Source organism: Onychomys torridus, chromosome 5 (assembly GCF_903995425.1).
Source record: "Onychomys torridus chromosome 5, mOncTor1.1, whole genome shotgun sequence".
Classification (NCBI taxonomy): domain Eukaryota; kingdom Metazoa; phylum Chordata; class Mammalia; order Rodentia; family Cricetidae; genus Onychomys; species Onychomys torridus.
In genome coordinates, this window is record NC_050447.1 from 124,168,646 (window position 1) to 124,179,217 (window position 10,572).

At 47.7% G+C, this 10,572-nt stretch overlaps 1 protein-coding gene across 1 annotated transcript in view; it reads right to left on the reverse strand.

The window, feature by feature from the left end:
- Nucleotides 1-8,150, reverse strand: part of Shc3 (SHC adaptor protein 3) — a 117,478-nt gene extending 109,328 nt beyond the window's left edge. Inside the window, exon 1 of the mRNA XM_036187784.1 lies at nt 5,675-8,150. Coding sequence (XP_036043677.1) covers nt 5,675-6,154 — 480 coding nt within the window. The 5' untranslated portion in view covers nt 6,155-8,150. The remainder of the gene's footprint in view (nt 1-5,674) is intronic.
- Between the last annotated feature and the right edge of the window lie 2,422 nt (nt 8,151-10,572).

Here is a 10,572-nt window from a genome sequence, read left to right on the forward strand (position 1 = left end):
GCTTGTGCAGGACAAAGTCTTGCTCATAGCTTATTGTTCAGGGTGACTTTATTCTTAAGCATAAATACAAATGAGGCATGAAAGATGATTGGGCATTTCTAGAAATGAGACATTTGCTACTTTCCAATGAGAATGGAAACAGCCCCAATCCAAAATACCGTTGGTTGTCCAGCTATGGGTTGCAGAGGTGAAAAAGGGTATGTGTGTGAGTATGTGACATGTGGAGGAAGGGGTATGCATGTATGTGATGTCTGAGTGTGGGGATATGTGTCAGAGTATATGATGTGTGGTAAGTTGCATATGTGCAATCAGTGTATTTGTGTGTGTGGAGGATGTGTTATTTGTGTGTGAGTGTGTGGTATGTAGCACATGTATATCTATGCAGGATGAAGGTTGAATGTTTATGATATGTGCAGTGTGTATCTGTTTAAGGTATGGCATTTGTGTATATGCAGTGTATGTATATGATATGTGCTATGTATGTGTGCAGTGTATAGCATGTATATTTATTATACAATGGGAGAAACATGCATATGTGATGCAAGATATGAGTCTTATGTAGTATATGACATGTGTGTATATTTATACAGTGTGTGTGTGTGGTGTGTGAGGTGTGTGTTTATGTATGTGGTGCATATATGTGTGTAGTGCAGTGTATATATATGTCTATGCAATGTGTGTATAAGGATATTTTGTAACACAGTGTATATGGTATATACATGCAGCTTATGTATATAGTTCTGCATTGTATGAGAGGATGGAGATATGTGGATATGAAGTGGTAAGTGTGTAGTATGTGGCATTGTTGTATATTTGTGCATTGTGTATATAGGATGTATAGATGTTATATATATATGATATGTGGTGTGTGTATGTGTGTGTGGTAATTGGTTATAATAATGTGTGTATGTGTAAGTATATGGGGTATGGGATTGTACTCTGTATGTGTGGTGTGGTGTGATGTGTGTGGTATGAGTATATCTCTTGGCTGTGTGTGTGTGTGTGTGTGTGTGTGTGTGTGTGTGTGTGTGTGTAGGGTGTGAGGTGTATATGTATATGTGTGGATGCAGCATGTGTATATATCTTTGTAATGGGGTGTAAGATATGGATATGTGACGTGGTGTACTCATTTTACACATCGACACTTATGTCACATAAGAGAGGACACATTTTCCAGACCAAATTAACAACTTAACCATTAATCTCATGAGAATTTCTAAAGCTATTGTTCAAATGTTTTAGGCAGTATTTTCATGCAAGCTACACATTTCAAGGTTATTGAACAACTTTAAGAGAAAACAAAATTCAACTCATCTAGAACTAAAACAAAATTCAATTAATTCTCCCTAAGGCATCATGGACATACTTAAAAGGACTTGCAATGACTATTTGGTATGAACTTTACTCCTAAAAACAAGCTGTAAGAAAAAGATGTCTTTATAGATGAGTCAAATCAAAATTCAAGAATAAATTTCAGAATAAATCTAGTTTATAAAAACCATCCATAAAGATAAATAGAAGATTAATGAATAAAACAGATGACTCACACACCCCAGATGTCACCAGATTCATAAATCAGAGAAATAAAATTATTTTAAAAAGGGTTCATTAAAAAAAAAAAAAAAAAGGCTTTGTTCCAGAAGAAACCCAGTCCCAGCATACCTCCTTTTTGGTTGGTAAAACCTCCTCTAGGCCTGGAGATTCAGTAGCAGAACTATAGCAGAGAATGTATGGGGCCCTGGGTTCAATGCTCAATACTGGGGAAAACATTTCCATACATGGCTCGTCATTTTCCTTCCAGTAAAGGGGTAATACCCACAAACTGAAACACAGACATCAGCAGGACCTCTGAACAGCCCAACCCGCGGCTCCCTGGATGACAACCAGTCTGCTCAGCTCTGCGCAGGAACCTAGAGTCTTTGCTTCTCAGTTGGATCCTACTTTGGCTGTTAGCACTTGAGCCTGCTCTAAATGTGTTCACTTCTCAGCACATCAACCCCTCTCAGCCTTTTAAAACCTGCATTCTAAAGAGCCCTTCTTGGAGGAACACTTTGGAGCCACAGACTGGCCTAGGGTAGACCACAGTCTCACACCCGACAACTGTAGTCTTGGGCTCCACACCTGAGACCTGCTTGTCTTCAGAGACTCTCTGGTTCCAGGTCCTTCCTAAAGTCTCCCTGACTGGAACCAGGAGAGAGAAGGAGGTCCACAGAGCTGCCACAGCACACCCAGGTGAGCAGCTGCTAAGCCACATTCCTTTATCTCCAGCTATCTCTAGACTGTTACATCCAAATAGAGAACAAGCTTTAGATAGGCATGTAAGGACACTAGTCACAGCTCTCTGCTGTTAGGTTTTTCTGTTCTGGCATGGCTTCTTGTTCTTTCTCTTTTATGTTACCACAATCAAACAAGTGTCTGGGATACTTGGAGGGATAAAATAGTGTTGCCAGTGAGGCCTGGCTCAAAGTAGTCTAAACCTGAGCTCTCCTGAGTGCATAAGCCCTTGCCCTTATTTAACAGCAGGCTCAGATCTGTGGCTAAGTTGATAGAGTCCTTACATAGGATGCTGGAAGCCCCAAGTTTGATACCATGGGATCTCCATGAACCAGGCAGGTCTATGCACACCTGCAATTTCCACAAAGAGGTAGAGGCAGAAGGATCAGAAGTTCAAGGTGTCATTGACTATATAGTAAGTTCAAATGTAGCCTGGGCTACTAAGACCCTGTCTCAAGAAAGAAAAAAAAAAAAAAAAAAAAAAAAAAAACTCTTAAAGAAAAGGGTGAGACGGGCGGTGGTGGCACATGCCTGTAATCCCAGCACTCGGGAGGCAGAGGCAGGTGGATCTCTGTGAGTTCAAGGCCAGCCTGGTCTACAGAGTGAGTTCCAGGAAAAGTGCAAAGCTACAGAGAAACCCTGTCTCGAAAAAAAACAAAAAAAGAAAAAAGAAAAAAAAAAAGGGGGGGGGGGGGACTAACAGCAGACCGGGGTAGCTGAAGGCACTGGTTAAATGTGCTGGTGGCTTGAAGTTCTGCTGGTTGAGAACTTCTTTCAGTTTTCACTCTTCTATTCTTCTCTGGAAATGTTAGTCGCTGCGAAGAAATGGTTTGACGCTGTATAGACAATCAAAATCCATCAAGCTTCAGTATCTACGACACCTCTGTCAAGTAGATGAAGTATCTGAGCATTATCACTCCCGTCTACAACATCCATTACCACCCACCACTAGGCACTCTTGTAGAACCCCTGTGATGATCCAGTGTAGGAATTTTCCAGAAAACTGGAAAACTTCTGGGGCTTTCTTTAACTTAGAAAACAGAACTATATCAAATAGAATTAAGCAGTTTCACAAACGGTAAACCTTCAGATTTTAGAACTGAGTCCCTGTTAGAAAACGCAGGCTTCTGAAGGTATCAGCAGAGTCCTGCAGTCATCCACAACACTAAATTAAGAGATTTTAAGTTTTTGAGTTTTTCAATAAAACAAGTCATTTTAAACACAGCATGGCAATGTGGGAAATCTGCTGCCATGTGCTAACAGAAGGCCATTCGATCAGTTGAAGGGGACAGGACACAAGGACTTCAACTGTCGTTTAGTGTCTGGATTTCTTTCTGTGTGATCTTAGACTTCTTCAGGGAGGCAGGGACCACCCCTGGGCTTATGCTCACAGGATACCCCTGTTCACAGCTGCTGGCCAGCAGCAGAGCCAAGTGAGGACAGAGCAGGTCACTAGTGATGGGTGCCATGCATCTCCACGTGCCAGTGACCCTGGGGCACTGCTGTGCCCTCTCCCTCAGGGACACAAGTAACCTCAGAGTAGACCCGGTCAGCTTTCTGGCCCTCAGCATACTTCTGCTGACTCTAAGATAACTCAAAACTGTCCCCACAGGAAGAGTCCAGGCTAAGCCCACTGTCTTCCTATGTTCATCTTCCTATGCCCATCTGACAAGGGCAAAGCCTTAGGTAAAGTGATTTTTCTCCCTAAAATACCATTTTAATTTGTCTGGCTGAAAATTCAGATTCCAGATTCATTGATCTGCTCCACGGAAACTGGTACAGCTGACATCAAGCAAAGTGGTTCTTTCCAAACATGCGTTTGAGAATTGTCCCTCATTTTGAAAACCCCTCTGTGTTCTACCTAATACATACCAATAGCTTTGCCCAGTTCCATTTGCCTATTTTTAATGCTTCACAGAAAGAAGCATAAAATGCAATGATGAGACTAAGAGAGATAACGAATATATTCCAGTCATGATTTAACCTCCAGGTTGTCAGGGTTCGGGTTTTGTTTGCTTTTGCTTGCTTGCTTGCTTGCTTGCTTGGCTGGTTTTACTCTTTGGCCCCTGGACATATAATTTAAATAAGCAACATTCATCCTTTTAAAGATAAACTCAACCAGATGTGTATGTTTTACGCTAATCTGTGTCCCTTTTGCTAAAATATGATAATAAAATATGATCTGTGTTCAGTAGCTGAGAGGTCAAATTAGAGTGTAGACTGAAGAGGGGAAAGCTTTGTACGTGTTTTATACAGTCAAAGATAACATGCATTCCTGTGGGAAGTTGTTCCAAGCTGCTAAGATACTGCATTTTACCCGAAGATGTGCCCCGTGGAATTTTGAAATTGGATCTGCAACTAGTGCTTACAGACCAGACTGTCTGTCCTACAGGTCTGTTAGCGCAGGGGGCTGGGGTGATGAGACTGGCACAAGCCGCTGGACTCCTCCTGGCCCTCAGCTGGGAGAAGCATGGCTGTGGCTGCCTCAGTGGGCCAGACTGGAGGAAATTAGCACTGGCAGATTAACTGAGCTGTGCTGAGTACCTTAGACGCCGTGGCATGCTTGTGAACCGTAGGAATTCTACCAATTACACTGTGATTGTGTGTGTGTGTGTGTGTGTGTGTGTGTGTGTGTGTGTGTAATCATACATTATAAAATCGTTCCTTGTGTTGCAAGAAAAAGTCCTTTCCAGCCTGTGGGTCCAAAAGCCACAACCTCATCCCCTCTTAGTCCATTTAAAGGGAAGACAATTATCACCCGAAAAATACTCTCAACTACTCCTTCCACTGAAGTAAACCAAAACAGTTCAGAGCCAAAGAATATCTTTCCAGGTAAGGCACTAGAACCCATCTTATAGGAAGCAAGGCTGCCTCTGCCCTGCCTTCCAGAAGCTGGGTGGTCTTGCTCTGGAGGGGAATATGGCCCACACCGCCACCAGGGGAAGACACAGAAGTTGTGGCATTGGGGCACATCTCTCTTAGGGGAAGAAGGGGTGGCTGGCTGCCAGGTCTGACTAGTGCACTTCTGGTAGGCCAGACCACGATCTCAGGGTAGACGCCTAGGAGAGGGGATACTGGCAGGACTTCTGATGAAGCCAGGTGGCAGAAGTAGACCTCAGCAACAGTGCCCTGGGGAAAGCAGGCCCCATACGAGGTGACCAGACAGTTCAACCTTTACCTCCAGCCCCCACATGCCAAAGGTACATTTGGAGATCACTCCTTGCCCTGTCAAGCAAAGGGATGGCTAAGGAGGGCGCATTTCCTCATATCCAAACCGTCGTCTGTGTTCCCCACACCTTGGGGCTGGCTTCAGAGAAGGACATCTGTCCCCAGATGCCCCAATTCCCCCACGCACCCCGGTCTCAGGACCTTCGCCCAGTTGTGTGCTCCAGTTACCCACCTTGACCACATAGGTGACTCCCGGCCCCAGCACCTGGTCGTTGGAGTGAGGTGCGCCCCGCGGGGGCCTGGGCAGCGGCTCGTCGCCGGCCCGGCTCTTCCTGGGGGCACTCATGCTGGCGGCCTGGGCGCGGGACCCGGGGGTCGCGCTGCCACCGTCCGGGGCCGCCAGGCTGGGCGCGCTGCAGCTGCCCGAGAGCCGCGCGCCCGCCCGCTCCCGGGCGGCCGACGACAGGCCACGGAGGCCGGAGCTGGAGAGTTTCAGGTGGGACACCTTGTGGAGCAGGTGGCCCAGGCTGCCGGGCCCATCGTCCGGCGCCTTGCGCAGCGCCTCGCCCGACACCAGGTACGGGGTCGCCGCGGGCGCCGCCGAGACCTTGCCGCCGCTGCCGCTGCCGCTCACCGACAGGCTGTGGAGAAGGTCATCGACCGATGTCACCGAGTCATTCCTGAAGCGGTTGTACTTGGTGCGTGGAAGCATGCCCCTCCGTGAGCTCGCCGCATCCGCCCGGGTGCTGCTGGTGCCGGCCCCGGCGCGGGCTGCCCCGCATAGCACACGAGCCGCGAGCCCCGGAGAGGGACGAGGAGCTGGGGTCCCAGGACAACCTTTCCGGAGAGGGACAGCCGAGGCCGACGACCAAGCCCTCACACCGTTACAAGGCAGCAGAGCAGCCGACACGCAGCGCGGGCCCGGGAGACCTCGGGTTGGGGTGGAACGCTTGCCTTGCAAAAGTCATAGTTGCCGCTGATGGAGCACCCAGCTGCACGGGGCTGCTCCCAGCAAAAGCGTGACTCACTCCGAGGAGACCCTTCTCAACAAAGGCTCGGTGAGCTCCGCAAGCCACTTCCTGTAGCAAAAAGAGAGAGAAGAAAACGACATCCACCCGCTGTCAGCAACTACAGCCAATCAGTTCTCAAATTTCCTTTTTCTACCTTCGCAGATATTTCCTTCCGATCTTTGCTTTTTCACCTACCCCTTCCCCATCCCGCATTTGTGCCAAAGGTAAATCTAGCTCCTTCAAATGATCTCTTGAACTTTCCAAAATCCATTATTCCATGTTAGGGTTTGTTCTTCCTTTGCTCAGCTCATGTGGGTGAGCCCCAGAAGTGTCTGACAACGATGTGAAAATGTGACGAACCCTTCTTAAGAAGTCTTCAGGCGAATCCTCAGGGATCCTGATGTGGAAAGGAGCAAGAATTTTAAGTAAGAAAAAGAGGGGACCCTTCACCATCAGATGAATATTTTTAAAAAGCGTCAATCTCCTGTGGTTTGCTTTTCTTGTTCAGATCAACAGAGCAGCCATGAATGTCTGCTGGCGAGTGTCTGTGGCGAAGCAATTCCTTAGATAACACACGAAAAAACCAAATCTGCACATGAACTTCTTCTCAGTACAGCTCAAGGGGTCTTCCCTGATAATTTACAGCAATCAGCAGCCTTTCTCAGTCAGGGTTAAGTTGAAAATCTACTTGCAAAAAAGAATAGTGTTTCTATGATGAGCGGCAACAGGCTCCAGAAATCCATGCCAAAAAAGAAAAAAGGGTAAAGAGGGCTGCGTTTTGAGCTTTATTCCAACTGAATGTGTTTAAGCCCTGGAAGCATGCCTTAGGAACACCACCAATCCATTTCAATGTCCCTTCAGTTGCTGCTTTGCAGCCCTGCAGTCAGGCAGAAAAAAATGTGGCTGCTCTAACTGCCCATCAAACCCACAGCAAGAACGGCCTCATCCTTGGGAGTCAGGCTCAGGCTTGCAGTGACACACACAGGCCTTCTTCCTGGCGTTTAGGAGAACAGGACATCAACAGCCTCCCCAAAGGTCTGTCCAAGATTCAGAGACCCACTGACCCCTTCCTCGGTGGCCTCTGCCAGGTGGCCTCACGCGTTAAGATTGATAACCTGCACCACAGGGAGGTCAGTCGCTGTCAAAGTTTCCCGGTAACTTCTGTGCAAGCGAATGTTTTTGCCTTCCAGCACACTAGCAGGTCACCCTGAGTCTTCTCACGCCCAGAGCTGATCTCAGGTAGCTGCGAGGTTCCCAGGCTTTCTGGGAGCCCCAGGAACGGAGGTTAGGGAGCGCCACCCATGGCGAGAGCGCGGGTGAGGCAGGCTTCAGAGGACGAAGGAGCGCAGAGCAGCCAGGCCGGCCCTTGGCGCAACAAACACTTCCCCACCGCTCTCCAACGGCGCCGCAGCCCTAGCCCAGCAGCCACCCCGCACTCTCTTTTTTCCCTTCCCCTAGCTTGCATAGCAACAGCAGATGCGCACCCCACGGACGATTTCGATGGTGATTAGAGTCCCCCTCCAATCTGAAGCAAGTCAGCCCCACCATTCCCAAACCGTGGTCTTCATTAGAAGCAGACAAAAAAACGACAGAATGTGAATGAGATGCTGTTTGTGTGAATGAAAGGGCCAGCGAGCGAGCCAGCGTTTCTGTGAATGGAGCGGGGCCTTGCAGCCGGTGCCAGGCAATCCCCTGGGCTCGGGCGGCCTCAGCCAATGAGCGGCTGCGCCGATGACTCATTCAACAAAGGCTCGCTCAATAGTGGAAGATTCCATTTCAATCAAGGGCGGGATCATTTATCCAACAGCAGTGTGGGAAAAAAAGAGAGAGAGAGAGAGAAAGAAAAAAATAACCCACCCAGACTGATTACAAAAATGCTAGAAGGAAGAGACAAGCCTGTGTAGAGAGAGGGGGAAATTTAGCTTTATAAGGACGCTGGAGACCGGTCAGGTCAGGGCCGGGTGAAGCAGGACCACTCTCTTGGAGGTGAGCTGTACCCAAACTTTCATTCACTGGTTCTTCTACATCATGGAGCAGCCATGAATGTACCAGCTTTTATTATGAATGCACACAGAAGGCACAGTCAAAGGCTAGCCTCTTCTCCCTGAAGTCTTCCTAATAAAGAAAAACATCTATGCAAGCTAAGCCTCCAGGAGGGAGGGGTGGCGGGGGGGGGGGGGGGGAGGGAATCCCAAAGCTACATCATTAACCCTTTAGCCAACAGAAAGCTGTCTATTCTACTATGAGGCCAATGGAGGAGAAGGAGTGAGAAAATATGAATGGCAGTGTAAATTTACATACAAAAATATACTCGTTGGTGTGTGCTGTTAATAGTCCAAGAATATAATACAGTACAGTAAAGCTGCAGTTAACTGGAAAATGGTATGGATATTTTGGTATGCAGGAGAGAAAAAAAGAAAAAAGAAAATTTAAAAGCCCAAATGCGTCAGATGGAGTTCCACAGTCTGCAGCGGAGCTCCGCTCACGTGCTCATCCCAGGAGAGCCCTTTGTTCTCCCTGGGGAGCCCCGAGTTGCTTATTTTAGGCACTAGTCTCCAAAACCCAAGCATTCGGGCTGTCAACCGGCAACACCCCGCACTGATGAGAAAGGGGCGCCTGGCTAGATAAACCCAGATGCCATGTTCGTACTCTGCGCTATGCTCTGAGTATCACGTGTTCTCTGAAAGCTCGTGTCTAATCCTGGCGACCATTCAGAGGGGGAAAACTTAATCTGTGTCCTTTAGAGGAAGGGCTCTGGGGACATGACTGGGATTGGGTGGTCAGAGTGGATCCTCAGTGAACACGGGTGGCTTTGTGGGGAGAGAGGAGGTTCAAGCGACAGCCCAGTCAGTCAAGTGCTTACCTTACCAGCATGAGGACCTGAATTCAATCTTCAAAATCTCACATAAAAACAAACAAACAAACAAACAAATCCATGGGCTGGTGATCCAGCGTTGCATAGACAGGCAGATGCCTGGGGCTCTGGAGCCAGTCAGACTAGGCTACTCAGCAAGTTCTAGGCTAAAAGACCCTATCTCAAAAAACAAGATGGGCCCAGAAAAATGACCCACCTTGATGACCTGAGTTCAATCCCCAGGACCCACATGGTGGAAAGAGACTCTTGAATTTGCCCTCTGACCTCCACACACGTGCTGTGACATACATGCCCCTCCCCCTCAGCAATCTAATGAAAAGTTGTGTTTAAAGAAAATATGGCTGTCATCTGAAGAATGAGTAGAGGCTGTTCTCTGTTCTCCGAATACGTGAACATCACCACACAAGGACACCATCACACACATACCCACACAGAAGGGAAAAGACCAAAGCACACACACAGGCACATACACACACACACACACACACACACGCACACGCACACGCACACGCACACGCACACGCACACGCACGCGCACGCACACACACATGCACATATGCATGCTCCCTGTCCCTCACCATGTAAAGCCCTGAGCCACTTCAGACTCTGCTAACAAGAAACCTGTCACCCATTCTGGTCTCTCAACTGTATCAGACCCAGCAGCCAAAGTAAATGGATTAGGGGGGCTGGAGAGATGGCTCACTGACTGCTTTTCCAGAGGACCCAGGTTCAATTTCCAGCACCCAAATGGCAGCTAACAACTGTTTGTAACTCCAAGATCTGACACCCTCACATAGACATACATGCAGGCAAAGCACAAATGCAAATAAAATAAAAATAAATAATTTTAAAAAGAAATGGATTAAAACTCCATAACAATGTAAAGAAAGCACTCTGCAGGAACAGCTGATAGTGAAGGCTACTTGCTCTGACTACTCTGCAGCCCAGCATCTTCCACTGAAAGGAATGCAGGGCAATGCCCTTGTTTCCTACCTGCAGGATTCATCTGACTCAAGTACTGTTCATCAGGATGAAGAGTCCAACCAGGTGAAGTGATAAATGCATGGGGGTGTACTGTGTACCCTAATAAAGTTTGTCTGAAGATCAGAGAACAGAACAAGCCACTGGATTAAACATAGAAGCCAGGCAGTGGTGGTATACACCTTTAATCCTAGCACTCGAGAGGCAGAGATCTGTCTGGCTCTCTGTGAGTTCAAAGCCGCCTTGGACTACATGGGATTGACT